Raw genomic sequence first — 21,634 nt, 5'->3', positions numbered from 1 at the left:
ACATCAAGGTTTTTATATGTGGAAAAAAGATGTACATTATAATATGCATACAGTTATATTATCATATGTGAAGCTAGAATAAGCCTTTGGCAGTTGCTTTCTAAATATATATATAAGAGAGCCAAAAGAACAAAGCCAAAACAAAGGTGTAACATAAATACAAAAGATGAATCACAGGGCAAAGGAAAAGCATTCATCTATTTTCTCAAAATTAGAGGACAGTCAGTTGAGACTCTTCATAGGATTGTAATGAGGATTAAGTAAATTAACACATGTGAAGCATATAGAACAGTGCCTGGCACATAATAAGTGCTAAATAAACTGTAGATAGAGTGAATCGCCACCATAATGAGAATTTGACTATAATGTGATTGGCAGTTGGCATCCATCTCCACAGCAGCATCAACCAGGTCATTTCACTAACATCTCAGTAATTCAGCCCCACATTTTAAATGACTGAATTTAAAAAATCCAGTCATTTATAGCATTATCCTGAGGTTTTACTGTGTTCCATTACTACCAATAATAATGTTAATAATAATAATTTGGGGGGTTTATATAGCACCTCTGCTCATAAGAGCTTAAAAAACTGTCATACATCTTGATTTATACCTACTACAGTGGTCAGATATTTTTTGCCCATTTTACAGATAAGGAAATTGAGAGACAGAGAGTCATCCAGCTACTAGTAAGTAGCAAAAGGCAGCAAATTTCCATAACAGTTTCTTCGTTTTTTAATGTGAATGAAGGCTTCTTGTACAACAGTTACTATGAGGCCCTAAATTGTGCTGGAGGTCTAACAGCTTCCAACATTATTTTACCCAGCTCTGATTTCCAAAAATACATTCCAACCTAATAAACTGAATATTTCAAGTTTAACAATAAGACGACACAGGTAGGGTCCCCTTCAGGACTCATTGGATTCTTACTCAGGAGGCCTAAATCACTTGCACCTTCTTGAATTATATAGGTCTTTTACACTTGGGAAAGAAAGATAATAATCGCTTATCATGGATGAAGTACCCTATTTATAATACACAGACCGCCTGCCTGACACTTTCATCTTACACCACATTTAGAAGGACCCCGAAGGGATGTGGTGTCACAATCTGGTTACTGCAAATTGGTATCGCTATAATTAAGCATCACAGTTTTAAACACATATGCATGCACACATCTCCTCACAAATGTGAAAGAAAACTGTTCCAATAAGGAAGGGAGAATGAACGTTCGTTTTGCAGCCAGCAACTTAAAAATGTAAATATTTTTTTAAGAGTGTCCTCAAATGCTCTTTCCAAATAAGGTGACTCCCTCACGTGGAAATCCCATGGCTGAAATGTTCCAGAATGCTATTTTTTCCCTCTCTGTAACGAGAGACTAAACTGAAGCTTAAATATATAATTAAATATATAATTGCGCCCCTCAGGCTTGGAAACCTCCTGCATCTAAAACTCCAGCCCAAGACCAAGACAAGGGCCTAGAGAGTACATTGCAGCGAACCGCTCCATAAATAAGCAGTCGCACAATAGCAAGAAAAATAAACTGTTTACAAGCACCTAAGGCTTCTAAAGGGCCAAGGGAAAACAGCCATCCAGTCACCGTCCCTACATAGTAAAATACCTTCACAGCTGATCTCCGGCAACATCTATTTTTTTTGTATTCCTCTGGGAATAAAACTGCATTTATATTTACATTTTTAAGTACAGACATGGAGCAAGTGTACGTATGACAGAGAGATAAAAGATGCAGGTGGCGAAAGGGAAGCCGAACAGTGACGAACGGAGCGGGCGAAGAGACAGACAGCGAGCTGCTTGCTACCTAACTGCAGATCACAAACGAGGAAGCGCAGCCAATTCTCCTCACGGATTCTGCAACCCTCTCACAGCGGCCGGAAGGTCCTTGGCCTTCTTTTAATTACCATGGCAACTGCACCTCTCCGCTACCGGAAACAAGATACGGAGTACCTACCCAAATGGTCCGGCTAGAAACCTAGGGATAGTTACTCCAGAGCTAACGGAGATGGCTCTGCCTCTCATCTATCGGGGGCCTTCTGGTCAGAGTCGTGAGAGAGTGTCCTGCGTTGCCCTGGCAGGGACAGAGAGCGGTCCTAGGCGTAGACTCTCCTCCCCCCTTCCCGGCATACACTGGGATCCCTTGTAGCTGGGGGAGTGTTTCCGGCGGGCCGCGTGGAGTGTGGCACAGCGTCGAGTGACCGTTCGCCCGCGCTTTTCAGGCTTCTTCTCTCCGAAGGTTCTCTGTTTTCGTAAGAGGTTGCTCAGTGGTTTTATCCAGCGACACGGGTGCGTCCCTGAATTTCGAAATGCCGTAAGTATCTCCTCCCCGGGTGTTGCTGTGTTTGGGCCCCTCTGTGAGCAAGAAGAATAGATATTATGTAGCCCAATAACCTTTTCTCTTTTCCTACTTTTTGTACTTTTTCTTTATCTTTTCCTCCGACAGTTCCTAGTGCTTGGTTCCCTCAACCTACGTCTGCTTCCCTTCCAGCCTTACTTATCCGGTAGTATTTCTCCACTTTAATTCTGATTCCACAAGGCTTCTGACAGATTTTATAGGCTGTGAGTTATATTTAGTGATGTATTGCTTGAAATAATTTCAAATATGGTTAACATACCGAGAATAGGACAGGGTAGACTGCATCACGCCGTATAATTTGATAAAGCCATTTAATGCCTAGATTAGTGTCGTGAGCTCATATAAACTTGTGGCAGAACTCATGGACCGGGTCCCAAGAGACCTGAACTCCAGCTCTCAAATGAGGAAGCATAGCCAATTCTGTAAAGAGCTATCCAACGTTGAGCTAATCGCTTAATTACCTCCGGGCTTCAGTTTTCTTGCTTATCACTGCCAAAAAGAGACTTTTTTTTTTTTAAGCTCTGTAAAGAACTTTTTCTTTGGGGTGGGGGTGGGGATAATATATAACACATGAAATTCTCTGGCTGCCTCTTGTCCCCAGGCTGATTTAGGTACCCTCTCTTGCGTGCTTCTAGAGTAACTTATTTCTCCGTTACATTCAGGTTTGAGCAAATGCAAAGTAACACAGGGTGGGAGGAGGGACATCTGTATCAAATAGGAATTGACATGAAAGTGGAAAGATTTGCAGAAATAATAACGTACATTTGTTGAATGTTTAATTATGATTTGGGTACTGTGTTTAGCAATTTCCCTACATTTTCTCATTGAATCCTGAAAAGGACCTTGGGAGGTAGGCGCTGCTGTTATCTCTACTTTCCAGATTAGGGAACTCAGCACCTAATAACGTGTCCTACACATAGGTATCAATAAATATATGTTTCACTTATACCCTTAAAAGGTATGGATTATTAAAGAGGTTTTCCTTTCCCCAAAATGAAGCTAAAAGACTTGCCTCACTACTCTTGCACTAGAAAAATAACCCAGTTAGCACTTATACAAAGCTGTGAGGAAAGTGTAACAAAGTCCCTGCCAAATAGGAATACAATGGAAACTCATGTGTGTTTGCTTAACAAGTAGTGATACTTTCTAAACTATGCTCCTGTTCTGCTGTAGATAGTAGGGAACCCAAAAAAAACTGTTAAATGGGGACCTTTTGGACAACTGTTTTCTTAACATATTAACAGACACATGTTATATTAGGAGTGTCTGCAGTAATTTTGGCAATAAATACATAACTTTAAAGTTGAGATTGACATCTTAAATATATAGCAACTTCACTGAGTTTATTTTGGCAAAGTGATATAAGACCAAATTAATGGTTAAATAATGCAAAAGTATTTTAGTAGAGGATCTCCACAATTGTTAGTAAACTTTTATTTTTCAATGTGGTTAAACTGCAGGGTCACAAATGGTGGTGCAAAAAGTCATCTTGGCAAGTTACATGTGAAAGTCGTATGGTTTTTAAGTGATGTTGAGATGTTGACTTTTTGGTACTTGGTATTTTGGGTATTGGATTGTGTGATATATCTCTTTTCTAATTTCTTTAAACCTTGACAGGAAAAAAATATAATGAGTAACTGTGAAAATATACATGGCCTAAATTAATCTAAAATGAATAATAAACAACAAATGTCCAATACCAATAGAGTGGATGGATGAATCTTAAAAATATACTGGGTGAAAGAACCAATTTGTAGAAAACTACATATAACATATTATCTTTATAAAGCTTAAGAACAAGCAAAAGAAACTTTAATTTGGGATTCTGTATGTATATGATAAGATTATTAAGGGCAGAAAAACAGGGAAATGATAAATACACAATTTTGTTTAATGGTTGCCTTCTCGGGAAAGCAGACGTAATAGAGAAGGAGCATACAGGTGTACCCATCCATATTGGTAACGATCTAGTTCTTAAATTGTGTGGTGAGTTTATGGGTGTTTATTTTCTTATTATGCTTCATAACTTGATCATTATACATGTATTCTTTAGTATGCATCAAATACTACCTAAAATGTTTTTAAAGGATTTAGAGATTACTTATCTTGAATTAAATTCTCAATAAGTATAGTTTTCTCTGCCTTCTCTTTGGTTCTATAAGGCAGATGCTATCTTGGAACTGGGAAAACAAATGAATTGGATAAATGCTCTTCCTGGTTTCATTAGGCTAATCATCATCCCTTTCAAATTTGCTCCTCCTCTGTGTACATTATAAAATTAGTGGCATCATCATTTCTCTATCTAGGTTGAAACCTTAATTAAAAATTTTTTTAATTTATTTTTTGCATTTGAAGACTTTGAAATGAGACAAACCAGGGTTTGAATCTTGGTTCTGCTACTTTACCAGCTGTGTGACCCTTAGATTGTTACTCAGTGAGTTCGTGGATTAGTATAGTTACTCATTAAATAGTAATTGAATTATAAATTTGCTGCTTGTAAGAGATTTCATCTTTATAGACAAATTTCACACCATGTTTATATTTGCATAATACTAAAGTCAAACATACTTTTGTGATAGCTGTTTCTGTAAATAATCAAATCCCCTTCTAGTGCTTTTTCCCCCCTTATATATTTTCCTTTATAAAGATTCCTAGTATCACTTGCTTGATCTTTCTAATTAGTGTGAATTATCATGCTAATTCAGCCAAGGACATTCCATCTATTCCTGTAAGAGTTAATTTTATTCTGTTCCAAGCTATAGACTGAGTTAAGGTTATAAAGTTGGAATAGCTTTAGTGTTGGAGGAAACGGTTAACAGTATTCCTGTGGGGTCCATTCTGATGATGTATTCATAAAAATCTGGGAGTTTTCTGAGAGAACTTTAAAATACGTTTTATTTTCCTTGATAAAGGAAAATGAATATAAGAATATTCTGGGTCTGATAAGCTATTTTATTGCACCTATTTGGGTTTGTAGTCATGCCGATGATAGCACCAAGTACAATGATTTTTATTGTTGTGGGGGGTGAAGTGATGTGTCAGGTTAAGTAAAAGTTAACCATTTAATAAACACCCTTTGAATCATAGTAGATATTCAAAGTTCTATTAATTCATTTACTTTAAAAGTATAAGTACATTTTAAAAGAAGATTGAAGTTGTTAGTACTTGCTATAAGTATGAAAAACATGAATTTTAAATACAATTCTTTCCTGCTTGTAAAAGTCAGCCAAAAAAGTAAAGACAGAAATGAGGAAGCTATAATACAGCCTTGTAATAGTGACATGAAGGACTCCCCGCATATGGCAGACAAGAATCTCTCAGACTCTATCAGTCAAAAGCAACTTGAGCCTGCATAAATCATATTTTTTATTGCATCCTTGGACTTGGAGGAAGTTAAATCTCAAGAGGTGAAACAAAAATAACCAAAACCAGATCCATAATCAGTAAGCACAGATGAAAGGCAGATTACCCTGAATATAAATACTGATATCCATGTTGTGCTTGATAGACTAAGCCTTGGGCTATAGGCAAGGTAAGGAAGTTAAACTTGAGACTACATTTAAGCTGGGAAGGGAGCTGAAATGATCTCTAGTTGGTATGGATCCCTTGGCTAGTAGTGAAATTAAATGTACATCTTTGGAGGAAGCATCCTCTGTTTAGGCCTACTTTTTCACAGGCTAAGATCAACCGAATATCCAAAATCTAGATAAACAAGCATAAAAGGAAACAAACTACCATGAGTGAAAGTTAGAACACATAGTAATCAATGGATTTAGATCCCAAAGACTTTACAAAATGGAATTATCTGAGATACAATATGAAATAATTGAACAGAATACTTAAATAAAAAGTTGAATCACAAAAATTAGCAAGTAATGAGACTACCCAAAATGACCAGGCAAATTTTAAACTAGGATGATTAAAATGTTTAGAAACAAAAAATATATAATTGTTGAAATAAAAGCTCAGTAGATGGACTTACATGTTACAGTAGATTGTGTTGAACTGAACCTTCCATAGATAACAATTTTAAACTCTGGGCAAAATATTAAAAGTAACTTCTTGAAGGCACTGGAAAGCAACCATACTAGGCAGAAATTGGAGGGGAGTTGACCCTTGAAAGAAGGGAACTACAATGTGCAAAGTTTGCATTTATATTGTTTTATCCAAGGGCAGTCCATATGATGTAGTACAGCTAGAACTCAACGAGAAAGCTCCAGTTTTACTTGTTTGAAGAGCTGGGTTAAGAGCTTGGGATTACCAGAATTGCTGGCAAGTAAAGGGAAAATCCTAGAAAGAGGGTAGCCCCAAAATCTGGTTATAAACTGCCAGAATCCTTGATGGATCCCTTAACTGCACATGGATTAGGGATTCTCCATGAAGCCTGGCAAGAAGCAACAGCTGGGATGCTGAAAGAATTGAACAGTGATTTCAGCTGCTGTGCATCACTGGGGAGACAGATTTTAGAGTCTGAGTTTATTCAAGTTAAATGCCTGCTAGAACAAAACAACACTGTTAAGAGTAAGAAAGCAGAATTTAGAGTCTCGATGTCATATCATCTACAATGTACAAGATGCAATAAAATAATACCAGACAAGCAAAGAAACAAAATATGACTCGTTGAGAGAGAGTCAATTGAAATTGACCCCAAGATGACCTAGATTTTAGAATTAGCAGACAAAGACTTTAAAGCATCCACTATAAATATGTTCAAGAACTTAAAGGGAAAAAAAATGGTCATAATGAAAGGACACATGGGGAATCTCAGAAGAGAAAAAGACGCAATGGAAATTCTGTATTTGAAAAGTACAATACGTAGAATGAAAATATTTACTGTGTGGGCTTTATAGCGCAAGAAAAGAACTTGAAGATAGAATAATAGAAATGATCTAATTGAAAAAATAAAATACAGAGCCTTAGTGACTTTTGGGACAATATCAAGTGGTCTAATATATGTAAGTGAGTCCTAGAAATAGAAGAGAATGGGAATGAAAAAATATATGTATTTTAAGAAATAATGGCTCCTAAATTTCTCACTTTTGCTGAAAAACATAAAGTACAGATCCAAGAAGCTCAGCAAACTCCAGTCGAGATAAAAAATATGTGTTTGTCTATGCACATGTACATATACATGCCATAGTCAAACTGATAAAAATTTAAAATGAAGTGAAAATCTTCAAAGCAGCCAGAGAAAATTGATGCTTTACCTGTAGGGGAAACTATTCAAATGAAAGCTGACTTCTCATCAGAAACCATGGAGGTCAGAAGACAGTAGAATGACATTTTAAGGTGCTAAAAGGAAAAAAACCTCAACCCAGAATTCTATATGTAGACACTTATCCTTCAAAATGAAGGTAAAATAAAGATATTATCAGATAAAAACAATATTTGTCACCAACAGACCTGCATAGAAGAAATGCTAAAAAAAAAATTCTTTGAGCTGAAGGGAAATGATATCAAGTACAAATTTACATCTATTTGAAGAATACTGGGAATGGTAGATATGTGATAAGATATAAAAGACTATAGTTGTCCATCAGTATCTGTGGAGGATTGGTTCCAGGAGGCCCCACTTATACTAAAATCACACAGATTTTATGCTCAAGTCCCTTATATAAAATGATATAGTACAATGAAAACAGTTGGTCCTCCGTATCCGAGGGTTTTCTCTCCACAGAGTCAACCAACCATGGATGGAAATCTTGATCCACAGATGTGAAACCCATGAATATGGAGGGTTGACTGTATATTTATTGAAAAAAAATCTGTGTATAAGTAGACCAGCACAGTTCAAATGCATGTTGTTCAAGGGTCAACTGTGTATATTTTTTGCTTGTAACTTCTTGAATAGATGTGAGTGTTTAAAGCAAAACTTATAACACTTATTGTGGGTTTTATAACATGTATATGTATAACAGTATAGCACAAAGGACAGAGGAAATGGACAGTAACATTGTAAGATTCTTATATTTATGTAAAGTAGTATTGTATTAACTCTAAATGAACTGTGATGGGTTAAAAAGGCATATTGTAATGCCCCAGAGTAACTAATAAAAAATACAAAGAAAAATAATACATAACCCCCAAAATACATAAAAAACAACAGAAGAATTGAAGTGCTATACTAAAAAATGTTTAATCAAAAGAAAACAGGAAAGGAAGATCAGAGGACTAAAAAACAAATGAGACAGATAGAAAACAAGTAGCAAAATGTAGACCCAACTGTATAATGATTACATTAAGTTTAAGTGCAATAAAGACACCAACGAAAAGGTACAGAATATCAGACTGGATTTAAATATATATAGATTGATGTATATATATGTTTATATGTATATATGTATATATCCCAACTCATTTAATCCGTAACACTGATACCACCCTAACTGGATACCAAAATACAATAAAAGAATTATAAGAACATTGCTGACCAATGTATTTCATGAACATAGAATCAAAAATCCTCAGCAGAAGATTAGCAAATCTAATTCAGCAGTTGTAAAAGAGACAATACATCATGTCCAAGTAGGATTTATCCCAAGAATGCAGTTTTTTCAATATTTGAAAATCAATTATTGTTTTTAAAAGAATAAAAGATGGTCCTAATCGAAGATGCAGCTGCTTCTACATAACTGCTCTGGTCAAAAAGGATTCCAAAGTGACAGTTTTCCTTGATGATCACTGTTCTGTTTGCTGTAACTGATCTACAGCATTTCAGGAAAAGACAGTTCCCATTGTACCTGTCATTTCTCAGCTGTGCCAGCTGAAGATTGAGCTTTCTGGTGAGTGAGGACTCTGGGATCATGACAGTGATGGAACACAACAGCCTCAGGACCTGGTTGCCCCAAAGTTTTCCTGGCAGTGTCTGAACTGAAGAATCTTGAAAATACCAGCTTGTTGCTGGAGCCATGCTTTAGAATAAGATTTGTCTTAAACTGTGATTGTGGCTCTACAGAGTTGGGAAAGAATCGCTATGGGAAGAGGCAAGCTAGGAGAGTACAGGCTCTGTTAGATGGAAACATTGACCTTTGTTGGGGTTTTTTTTGCTAATATTGGTACTTGACATATAAATGACCAATAAAATACTCCTGGTTGGGTGGATTGATAGATACATAGGTGGATAGATAGGTACATACTAAAGAAGATCATATTAATGGTTCTACGAAGAACACACCCATTTATGATAAAATAAAAACTTAGCAAACTAGGATAGAAAGGAACTCCTTCCTATGAAAAACCTACAAATATCATACTCAGTATTGAACACTTTTTCTAAGATTAGGAACAAGGCAAGAATGCGCCCACTCACAACTTCTATTCAACAAAGCACTAAAAAAAAAGATGCATAAATGTTGGAAAGGAGAAAGTAAAATTGATGATCTGCTGATGATATGATCATGAACATAGAAAATCCTAAGGAAGCTGCAAAACAGTTATTAGAACTATTTAGCAAAGATGCAGAGCACAAAGTCAGTGTACAAAAATCAATTCTATTTCTACATGTTAGCAATGAACACCTGGAAAATGAAGCTTAAGTTTTTCCATTTATAATTATGTAAAAAAAATATAATAAGTTTAACAGAAGACATGGAAGATTTCTACTGTGAAAATTACAAAATGTTGCTTAGAGAACATAAAGATTTAAATAAATAGGAGCATGTATGGATTGGAAGACTCTATATTAAAATGTTGGTTCTCTCCAATTGATGTTTATTTTTTTAATATATTTATTTATTTATTTATTTTTGACTGCATTGGGTCTTTGCTGCTGCTTGTGGGCTTTCTCTACTTGCCGCGAGTGGGGGCCACTCTTCATTGCGGTGCGCAGGCTTCTCATTGCAATGGCTTCTCTTGTTGCAGAGCATGGGCTCTAGGCACACGGGTTTAAGTAGTTGTGGAACGTGGGCTCAGTAGTTGTGGCTTGCAAGCTCTAGAGCGCAGGCTCAGTAGTTGTAGTGCACGGGCTTAGTTGCTCTGCAGCATGTGGGATCTTCCTGGACCAGGGCTTGAACCTGTGTCCCCTGCAATGGCAGGCAGATTCTAAACCACTGCGCCACCAGGGAAGCCCTCCAATTGATCTTTAGATTCAATGCAATTCCTGTCAATCCTGGCAAACATTTTAAAGGAATAGAAAAACTGATTTCAAAAATTTTATAAAAAGGCTGAGGACTTACAGTAGTCCAAACAATCTTAAAAAAGAAGAATGAAGTTGGAGTACATAGACTAACTAGACTTAGTGTATGTACAAAGTATGTACACTACCTAGACTTAACTATACTATATAAAGTGGCAATGAAATCAATGTGGTTTGGGCCTAATGGCAAATAGATAAAATGGAAAAGAATAAAAAGCCCAGAAGTAGAACCAAACCAAGTACCAAAGTAATTCAGTTGGGGAAAGAGAAATCTTTCCAACTGGTTCTGGAACACCATGTGGAAAAACAAACTAAACAACCTTGACTTCCACCTTATACCATATACAAAACTTAATTTGAGATGTAGCATAGTCTTAAATGTAACCAGTAAAATTTCTGGAAGGAAATACATGAGAATATTGTTACAACATGGGGTAGATAAAATTTCAGGCAAGGTACATAAAGCAACCATAAAGGAATAAAATTGGTAAATCAGACTACATATAATTTATATATTCTAAATATAAGTTTAGAATATATAAAGAACACTTGGGACTTCCCTGGTGGTCCAGTGATTAAGACTCTGTGCTTCCACTGCATGGGCACAGTTTTGATCCCTGGTCAGGGAACTAAGATCCCACATGCTGCGTGGAGTAGCCAAAAAAAAAAAAGAATATATGAAGAGCTCTTACAACTCAACAGTAAAAAGATTAAAACCTTATTAAAATAGTGGTCCAAAGACTTGATCCAATACTTAATAAAAGAAGTTACGTGAATGGCAAATAAGCATTTTGTTAGACATCAGGGAGATACAAGTTAAAATTAAATTGAAATACTATATAACACCCAGTAAAATAGCTGTACAGTTGACCCTTGAACAACATGGATTTGAACTGTGAGTGTTCACTTACATGCCCACTCTTTTCAATAAATGTGTACTATAGTACTGCATAATCTGTGGTTGGTTGAATCTGTGGATGTGGAACCAAAGATATAGAAGACCGAGTATAAAGTTGTACATGGATTTTTTTTTTTTTTGATGTGGACCATTTTTAAAGTCTTTGTTGAATTTGTTACAATATTGCTTCTGTTTTATGTTTTGGCCTTTTGGCCATGAGGCATGTGGGATCCTAGCTTCCTAACCAGGGATCGAACCCGCCCCACTGCCCTCCGCCCACCCCCACCCCCACCCCGGCCCCACACCAGAAGGCAAAGTCCTAACCACTCGACCGCCAGGGAAGTCCCTATACGTGGATTTTTGACTGCAGGGGGTTCAGCACCCCTAACCCTCCACATTGTTCAAGAGTCAACTGTGTATTATACATTTTGAGAATACTAGGTGAATAATGAATCTTAGTAAATAGATTTGCTTTGCACAGAAGTATGGGTTAGCACTTCTTCAACTAGTTTCTGTGTGCTCTAGGCTTGAGAGAATAAGTTTATTGCAGATAACGTGAGCTAGGCTTTCACTGTACGCTGAGAAATTTAAAATATGTTGCCTTTGCATTGGAGGTATCAATATGAAATCATGGATTTTTAAATATATGTATAAAAATCCAGGTAGATAGAAAAGTATGTGTGTGTGTTTTCTGTTCTAGCTCTGTCCCTTGCCTTTAAGCAATGACATAAGCATCAAGGAACACACCTAGTGCTGAGATTTTGATTTATAAATGCCATTGTCCACTAAAAAGAACCAAGTTTCTTTAAAGCAAAAGCTAATTCCAGTGCTGGAGCAGAGAACATTTTGTGTGAGTGAGTGTGCATGTGCAAATAAGGAAATATAATGAAGTGCTCAGAGAATTACAGGTACATAAGGTACATTGGAGGCAGTGTGAAAGGGGAATGATCCAATTGCCAAATCTGGAACAATTAAGATTAACATAAATGGTAGGAATTGATTATAATCCATTGGATTAAATAAAATTCCATGATTCTATAGTGATATAAATAAATGAATAAAGAGGAGAGAAAGGAAAGCTATTCCTTGGAGTGGAATGCTAATTAATAATTAAGTGATAGGATTAGAAAATCATCAATGGTTCTTTAAAAGTATTAGGACAAAGTTTGATAGGAAACAAGATATTTACATATAAGATTTTTTATATATTACATTGGAGAAAACTGGCAGATAACATCTTAATCAATGATCAAAATACGTATCACTGATATTGTGAGAAACCAACATCATGTGCCTCAAGTTATCATGCTCTCAAAAGGATACAGCATCATTTTTGTAATACTTATGGCAAAAAACCCACATAGCCTCATCATGAGAAAATGTCAGATAAACCCAAATTGACAGATATTCTACAAAGATAACTAGCCTGTGCTCTTGAAAAATGTCAAGGTCAAACAAAAGAAAGGTTGAGGAGGAGCTGTTCTAGGTAAGGGAGACTAAAGAGATGGGACAATAAAATGCAATGAGTGATCCAGGATTGGATCCTAGACTTGGCGGCAGGGGTGGGGGGATTGGCTATAAGGGGCATTTTTGGAGCAAGTTGTAAAATTTGAATATGGTCTCTTGATAGTAGTATTGTATCAATGATAAATTTCCTGATTTCGATCAATATGCAGAAATCAGTTGCATTTCTTTAGTAACCAACTACCAGAAAAACAAATTAAGAAAACAATTCTGTTTACAATTGCATCAAAAAAGAATAACATTCCTAGGAATAAATTTAACCAAGGAGGCAAAAGATCTGTACACTGAAGACTATAAGACATTGGTAAAAGAAAATCAAGAAGACAGAAATAAACACAAAGATATTCCATTTTTATGGGTTGGAAGGATTAACATTGTTAAAATGTCCATACTACCCAAAGCAGTCTACAGATTCAATGCAGTCCTTATGAAAATTCCAACAGTATTTTTCACAGAAATAGAACAAACAATCCTAAAATTTGTATGAAACCACAAAAGACCCTGAATAGCCAAAGCAGTCTTGAGAAAGAGCAAAGCAAAGTTTGAAAGCATCGTGCTGATTTCAAACTATATTACAAGGTATAAAAAATCAAAACAGTATGGTATTCGCATAAAAACAGGCACATAGATCAATGGAACAGAATAGTGACTCCAAAAATAAACCCACACATATTTGTCAATTAATTTACAACAAAGGATCCAAGAATATACAATACAATATAAAGGACAGTCTCTTCAATAAATGGTGTTGGGAAAACTGACAGGCCGATGTAAAAGAATGAAACTGGACCCCTATCTTACACCATACACAAAAAATCAACTCAAAATGGATTAAAGACTTGAAGGTAATACCTAAGATCATAAACCTCTTGAAGAAAACATAAGCCATAAGCTCCTTAACACTGGTCTTGGCAATGATTTTTTGGATCTGACACCAAAAGCAAAGGCCATAGCAGCAAAAATAAGTGGGACTACATCAAAGCAAAAAGCTTCTGCACAGCAAAGGAAATCAACAAAATGAAAAGGCAGTCTACAGAATGGGAGAAAGTAATTGCAAATCATGTATCTGATTAGGGATTAATACACAAAGAACTCATACAACTCAATAGCAAAAAAACCCCCAAACAATCCAATTTAAAAACTGGGCAGAGCTGCTTGTAAATTTTGGAGATTAATCCTTTGTCAATTTAATCTGCAAAATTTACAAGCAGCTCATGCAGCTCAATATCAAAAAAACAAACAACCCAATCCAAAAATGGGCAGAAGACCTAAATAGAGAACTCTCCAAAGAGGATATACAGATTGCCAACAAACACATGAAAGAATGCTCAACATCATTAATCATTAGAGAAATGCAAATCAAAACTACAATGAGATATCATCTCACACCGGTCAGAATGGCCATCATCAAAAAATCTACAAACAATAAATGCTGGCGACGGTGTGGAAAGGGAACCCTCTTGCACTGTTGGTGGGAATGTAAATTGATACAGCCACTGTGGAGAACCGTATGGAGGTTTCTTAAAAAACTAAAAATAGAACTACCATATGACCCAGCAATCCCACTGCTGGGCATATACCCTGAGAAAACCATAATTCAAAAACAGTCATGTACCACAATGTTCATTGCAGCTCTATTTACAATAATCAGGACATGGAAGCAACCTAAGTGTCCATAGACAGATGAATGGATAAAGAAGATGTGGCACATATATATAGTGGAATATTACTCAGCCATAAAAAGAAATGAAATTGAGTTATTTGTAGTGAGGTGGATGGACCTAGAGTCTGTCATACAGAGTGAAGTAAATCAGAAAGAAAAAAACAAATATCGTATGGTAACGCATATATATGGAATCTAAAAAAAAAAAAAAAGTCATGAAGAACCTAGGGGCAAGACGGGAAAAAAGACGCAGAGAGTGGCATGGACATGTATACACTACCAAATGTAAAATAGATAGCTGGTGGAAAGCAGCTGCATAGCACAGGGAGATCAGCTCGGTGCTTTGTGACCACCTAGAGGGGTAGGATAGGGAGGGTGGGAGGGAGGGAGATGCAAGAGGGAAGAGATATGAGGATATATGTATATGTATAGCTGATTCAGTTTGTTATAAAGCAGAGACTAACACACCATTGTAAAGCAATTATACTCCAATAAAAGTGTTTAAAAACCCCCAAAAACTGGGCAGAGGACCTGAATAGACATTTTTTCCAGAGAAGACATACAGATGGCTAACAGATACGTGAAAAGGTGCTCAACGTCACTAATCAGCAAGGAAATGCAAATCAAAACCACAATGAGATGTCACCTCACACCTGTTAGAATGGCTCTTATCGAAAAGACAAGAGATAGCAAGTTCTGGTAAGGATATGGAGAAAGGGGAACCCTGTGCAGTGTTGGTGGGAATGTAAACGGGTGCAGCCACTATGGAAAACAATAAGGAGGTTCCTCAAAATACAGAACTTCTATATGATCCAGAAACTCCACTTCTGGGTATTTATCTGAAGGAAATCAAAACATTAACAAAAGGTACATGCACTCCCATGTTCATTACAGTATTATTTACAATAGCCAAATATCCACCAATGGATGAATGGATAAAGAAATATATATATATATATATATATATATATATATATATACACACACACACACACACATACATACATATGGAATATTATTCAGCTATAACAAAGAAGAAAATCCTTCCATTTGCAATATGGATGGACCTTGAGGGTATTATGCTAAATGAAATAAGTCAGAAAGAAAAAGGTGAATACCATATGATCTCACTTATATTTGGAATCTTTAAAAAGAACAAACTCATAGAAAAGGAGATCAGACTTGTGTTTACCAGTGATGGGGGATAGGGAAGGAGGAATTGGAGGAAGGTGGTCAAAAGGTACAAACTTCTAGTTATGTAATAAAGTCCTGGGGATGTAATGTACAGCAGGATTACTATAGTTAATAATACTATATTGTATGTTTGAAAGTTGCTAAGAGATTAGATCTCAAAAGTTCTTACCACAGGAGAAAAAATCGTAACTATGTGTGGTGATTGATGGATTTTAACTAGACTTACTATGATGATCATTTCACAATATATATATATATAGAATCATGTAGTACATCTGAAATTAATATTATATTTCAAAAAATTTTCCTGATTTTGATGATTGTATTGTGATTATGTAAGAGAATATCCTTGTTCTTAGAAAAACACACAAATATTTGTGGATAAAGGTATACAGTGTCTCCAACTTATTTTCAATGGATCATAAAAAAGATTTTGCATTGTATATGTATGTGTGTGTGTATGTTTCTATAGAGAATGATAAAGCAACTGGGACAAAATGTAAACAAGTATTAAGTCTGGGTAAAGGTTATCAAAAACTGTTATTCCTAGAATATTTTTAACTTTAAAAATATATAAAAATTAAAAGTTCCCCAAAAATACCCATCAAATTGTTTTAAAAAATGCTAATGGATGGATTAAACAGTAAATTAGACACAATTAAATAAAGAATTACACAACTAAAGATAGACCTGAAGAAATTGCCTGATAGCATAGAGATCAATGATAAGAAATAGATGTTTAGAGATATGGAAAATGGAATAGAAAATCTAAAATTTCTTCTAGAGGGAGTCTCAGAAAGGTAGAATCAAGGAGAGCCAATATTTGGAGAAATTATGGCTTAGATTTTTCCAGAACTGATAAAACACAAATCCATATAAGAGACTGCCTTAGAGATAAGACAGTGTTAATATGACATCCTTTGGGAACCTACATTTAAAGCACCTTAAATAGAATTGAAGGATTATAAAAAATGTAAGGAATTAAATATGTTCTTGAATTTAAGACTGACGTTTTAAGTAAAAAATAAATTAAATTAATTATTAATTTATATAATATAACACCTTTGTGCCAATCACTGTGTCAGGCTTTGGGGATTCAAATATGAACAGATGTTACACTCTCTAGTTTGCATTTTAGTGGGAGAGATAGTTCAAGTATTTTTAGAACTAATAATTTACCAGTTAACAGACAAGATGCTAATGATATAAATACATTAGTCTAGGGAGGAAATATACTATTGCAACTTGATAAGTTTAATGAGAAGAACATGCACAAGTATTATAGGTAAGGAATGGAAAGATCCTTAGTGCAATCTGGACAGTGTCAGGGAAAAATTAAATATGACTGCTGGAATCTCAGAGAAAAGATAGACGTCAATGTTAGTTTATTATTGTTAATTTTTATGTTGTAAAATATTATACATACAAAAAGGTATATAAAATATCACCAGTCCACCACATTTAATTCTGATAAACCTGTTTAGCCCCTTTTAATAGAATCTTTTAAAAGACTTATTCATGTCCTTTATATATGTATGTGTGATGATACACATATGTATATGTTTCTCACAGAAGGTAATAGTAATGAATGTTTTATTAATGTTCATTTTTGAGAGTACCCATTTAAGAATGAAATGATCTTATGGCATTTCTCATTTTATTCAACCCAAAGAACATCTCACCTCCATCCATATATCTTCTGGGTTCAGTATTCCCAAATATATCCCTTTTATGTCTGTAAAAATTCTTTAGCTAATTCTTTATTAATCTTTTGATAAAGCAACTTTTGACACCATAAGTGTGTTGCCCAATAACTGGTTAAGGTTTTGGCTAGTTTTATCATGAAGAATAACAAGATTAATCATTTATTTAGTTGCTTTCACGTGGTGACCATATTTCTCCATGCAGTGGAGTGATAATCCCACTTACCCATGCTGTGATAGTGAATTATTATGTGACCTCTGTCAATGTTGAACACAAAAAAGCATAGGCTTGAATGAAAGGGAGAATGCAAAAGGATATAGGAGATTCTTCTCCCTTCTTTGCTCATTCCCATACATGGAATGGAAAATGTATCATTTTAGATTTCTCAATTTGTACCTAAAGAGTCACATGGGATGTGAATTTGGCCATTGCCTTTCATCAAGGGATTTCTAAGCATCTCATAAGCATATTCCATAATCCTCTTAAAAACTGTTTGTGTAGTTGTAGCTGGCAATATTATTATCTCCATTATAGAGAGAAGTAAATGGAAGCACTGATATACTAAGTGATATTTTTATCTTCCATTCAGAAATTTACCACTGGTTTACAGGCCAGTATTATTTATCACCTTTATGAAGCTTAGTGAGATTATGTGATTTGCCCAACCTTAGGGGAAAATTTTGGCATAACATCAAGGCTCCTGAGTCTTATATGCCTTACTAATTTTATCTCCTCCCCACACACATACACTCTTACCCTCAGCTCTATTGAAAATCATATTTAATCCAATGTTTTAAAAGTCCTGTAAGGGATGAGGTATTACTATTAGTCATGATTGTGGTTACTTATGTGGGAGAAAGGAGGGGTGAACAAGATGGGACAAATGGAAGGTTTTGGGGGAGAGCTGGCAAACTTCTATTTCTTGATCCTGAGTGATGGTTACAAGGGTGGTTGCCTTATAATAATCCATTACGCAATATATTTTTTAATGTAAAAAAAAAAAAAGTCCTCTAAGGGAACCTCAAATCATGTTGCTTCATGAGTCTTGGAGGTGTCATTCCTGGTTCTTAATTAGGAATCAAATGATAGTTTATTTTTTCTAAAATAGTTTTTTTAATATTGTAACTGCTGTTATTAATGTTACATACTAAAACTCATGCACTTGTTCTGTTCTGATGAGTTAGAAAATCCTATTCAGGATACTACCATGTGGTAAGCTAAATAAAATAGTGGAAGATGGTCTTAGAGAGTAATATGGCTAATTCTACATGGTTACTTTCTTTTCTTTTCCTGTTGATATAAAACTACATATCTTTATCTTTCTTAAATTCTCACTAGCAATAATGCTGGTAGCAACCAGAATTTTGATCCCAGTGAAGCTAAACCTAGTACACCTAAGTGTACTAGGGGTACTGTAGTATTCAAATTGTGGGCACTGGTGTAAATTTGGGTTAAGTTGAAAGTGAGAAGTAACCTGTAGAGCAGCGGTCCCCAACCTTTTTGGCACCAGGAACCGGTTTCGTGAAAGACAGTTTTTCCACGGACCAGGGTGAGGGTGTGTGTGGGGGGATATGATGGTTCAGGCAGTAATGCAAGCGATGGGGAGCGGCAGATGAAGCTTCACTCACTTGCCCGCCACTGCCCACTTGTGCAGCCCAATTCCTAACAGGCCTCAGACTGGTACCAGTCCATGGCCTGGGGGTTGGAGACCCCTGCCATAGAGATTATAAGGTTACCCATAAGAGGGAGGTAATTAGGATATAATAGGTAGGTGCCCATTTAAAATTTATTTATTTATTTTTAATTGTGAAATATACATAGCATAAAATTTACCATTTTAACCATTTTAAAGTATACAGTTCTGTGGCACTTAAGTTCAGGTAACCCTTGAGTAAATTGGGGATTTACTCTAGTTATAGTCCACCTATAACTTTACAGTCAGCATTCTGTATCCCTGGTACCGCATCCACGGATTCAACCAACTGCAGGTTGTGTAGTACTGTAGTATGTATTTCTTGAAAAAAAAAACTCGAGAATAGGTGGACCCTTGCAGTTCAAATTCGTGTTGTTCAAGGGTCAACTGTACATTCACATCGTTGTACAACAATTACCATCGTCCAACTCCAAAACTTTTTTCATCTTGCAAAACTGAAACTTCCTATCCATTGAACAGTAACTCCCTATTCACCCCTCCTCCTAGCCCCTGGCAACTATCTTTCTATTTTCTTTTTTCTTTTCTATAATATATATATACTTTTAATTTTTATTGGAGTATAGTTGCTTTACAATGTGTTAGTTTATACTGTACAGCAAAGTGAATCAGCTATACGTATACATATATCCCCTCTTTTTTGGATTTCCTTCTCATTTAGGTCACCACAGAGCACTGAGTTCCCTGTGCTATACAGTAGGTTCTCATTAGTTATCTATTTTATACATAGTATCAGTAGTGTATATATGTCAGTCCCAATCTCCCAATTCATTCCACCCCCCCCCGCTTCCCCCTTGGTATCCATACATAAATGTCTGTGTCTCTATTTCTGCTTTGTAAATAAGATCATCTATACCAGTTTATTCAAATTCCATGTATACGCGTTAATATACAATATTTGTTTTTCCCTTTCTGACTTACTTCACTCTGTATGACAGTCCCTAGGTCCATCCATGTCTCTACAAATGACCCAATTTCGTTCCTTTTTATGGCTGAGTAATATTCCACTGTATATGTGTACCACATCTTCTTTATCCATTCCTTTGTTGATGGACAGGTTGCTTCCATGTCCTGGCTATTGTAAATAGTACTGCAATGAACACTGGGGTGCATGACTGCTTTAAGCACCTCATTTGAGTGGAATTATATAGTATTTGTCCTTTTTTGCTTGGCTTATTTCACTTAGCATAATGTCTTCAAGGTTTATCCATGTTGTAGCATGTGGACTTTCTTTCCTTTGAAGGCTGAATAATATTCTCTTGTATGTGTATATACCAAATTTATTACTTATTCCTCTGTCCACAGACACTTGCATTGCTTTCACCTTTTGGCTATTGTGAATACTGCTGTTATGAACATGGGTGTACAAATATCTGTTTGTGTCCCTACTTTCAGTTCTTTTGGGTATATATATATTCATAAGCGGGATTACTGGATTATATGTTCATTCTAGGTTTAATTTTTTGAGGAACTGCCAAACTATTTCCATAGCAGCTGTACCATTTTACAGTCCCACAGGACAAGAGTTCCAGTTTCTCTATCCTGGCCAACACTTATTTTCTGGATTTTTTGATAGTAGCCATCCTGATGGTTGTAAAGTGGTATCTTGTGGTTCTGATTTGTGTGTCTGTGGTTCTGATTTGCATTTCCCTAATACTAGCGATGTTGAGCATCGTTTCTTGTGTTTACCAGCCATTTGTATATCTTCTTTGGAGAACTGTCAATTTGAGTTCTTTGCCTATTTGGGGGTGCCCATTTTTTTAAAATCAAGGTAGTAACCACAAGAGCTGCTATTACTTTACAGAACTACCAGAGATATATCACTTTTAATTGCTAACTAATACTGGTAGCAAATAAGTAAGAACTTTAGGAAAATATTTGTCCCACATATCTAATCAAGTTTTGCCTGTCCTTCCTTTGTGTGTTTCATCCATCTCTTTCTCTCTGTTTCTGTTAACATCATCCTAATCCACTTAGCATCATCTATGCTACAGTTGTTTGTGAGTTTTTTAAAAAGGGTAAAAGCATTTAGTAGGTGCTTAATTTAATAACTGATATCTTGACACTGGGCCCAGTTCTACTAGAATGGTAAGAATAGATGGTCATAAATTTCTAGTAGGTTTGTTTTTCTTTACCTCTTTAGCTCCTCCCCCTCAATTCAACAAGGATTTATTATGAACAGGGTGTAAAATTTGAGTTTCTCTCACTCAAACTGTGTGATAGGGGGCAAATCACACTAAACTCTTCTCTATTGGATGATCTAAGTAATCTCTTAGGTTTCTCCTAGTCTTGTCTAGTAAATGTCTTTATGATTCTTGTAACTATTACCAGCTTTTGGATATTAGATGCCTGAATTATCTGAGAACCACATTACCCACAATAAATCCTGTTTTTAGATTCTCACTAAACTGTTAGAGTGAGAGATAACAGTCTAAC

The 21,634-nt window shown here is 35.7% G+C and overlaps 2 protein-coding genes and 1 non-coding gene across 15 annotated transcripts in view; 2 read left to right on the top strand and 1 right to left on the bottom strand.

Moving 5' to 3' along the window:
• The window catches only part of EFCAB7 (EF-hand calcium binding domain 7), a 50,696-nt gene extending 48,566 nt beyond the window's left edge, over window positions 1-2,130 (bottom strand). For 2 of the 7 annotated variants that reach the window (XM_067726395.1, XM_067726394.1), the window contains exon 1: window positions 1,969-2,129. In XM_067726395.1, coding sequence (XP_067582496.1) covers window positions 1,969-2,036 — 68 coding nt within the window. In that variant the 5' untranslated portion in view covers window positions 2,037-2,129. Of the gene's footprint in view, window positions 1-1,818; window positions 1,934-1,968 lie in introns of those variants that run through there. The other 5 variants (XM_067726388.1, XM_067726390.1, XM_067726393.1 and 2 more) reach the window with 4 other exon arrangements.
• A 16-nt stretch (window positions 2,131-2,146) lies between these two features.
• ITGB3BP (integrin subunit beta 3 binding protein) overlaps window positions 2,147-21,634 on the top strand; it is an 88,050-nt gene continuing 68,562 nt past the window's right edge. For 4 of the 7 annotated variants that reach the window (XR_010940868.1, XR_010940865.1, XR_010940866.1 and 1 more), the window contains exon 1: window positions 2,147-2,325. Coding sequence is in view for 2 of the 7 variants with exons in the window: in XM_067726406.1 (XP_067582507.1) it covers window positions 2,321-2,325 (5 nt within the window). In the remaining 5 variants the exon portion in view is untranslated. The remainder of the gene's footprint in view (window positions 2,326-21,634) is intronic. The other 3 variants (XR_010940864.1, XM_067726406.1, XM_067726405.1) reach the window with 3 other exon arrangements.
• On the top strand, window positions 8,966-9,100 carry LOC137220332 (small nucleolar RNA SNORA16B/SNORA16A family). The gene has a single exon (XR_010941634.1). It is a non-coding gene; the product is annotated as a small nucleolar RNA SNORA16B/SNORA16A family (small nucleolar RNA).

Source organism: Pseudorca crassidens, chromosome 2 (assembly GCF_039906515.1).
Source record: "Pseudorca crassidens isolate mPseCra1 chromosome 2, mPseCra1.hap1, whole genome shotgun sequence".
In the NCBI taxonomy this organism is placed as follows: domain Eukaryota; kingdom Metazoa; phylum Chordata; class Mammalia; order Artiodactyla; family Delphinidae; genus Pseudorca; species Pseudorca crassidens.
The sequence above is the reverse complement of the archived record's forward strand: the minus strand, read 5'-3'. Positions and strand labels throughout refer to the sequence as shown.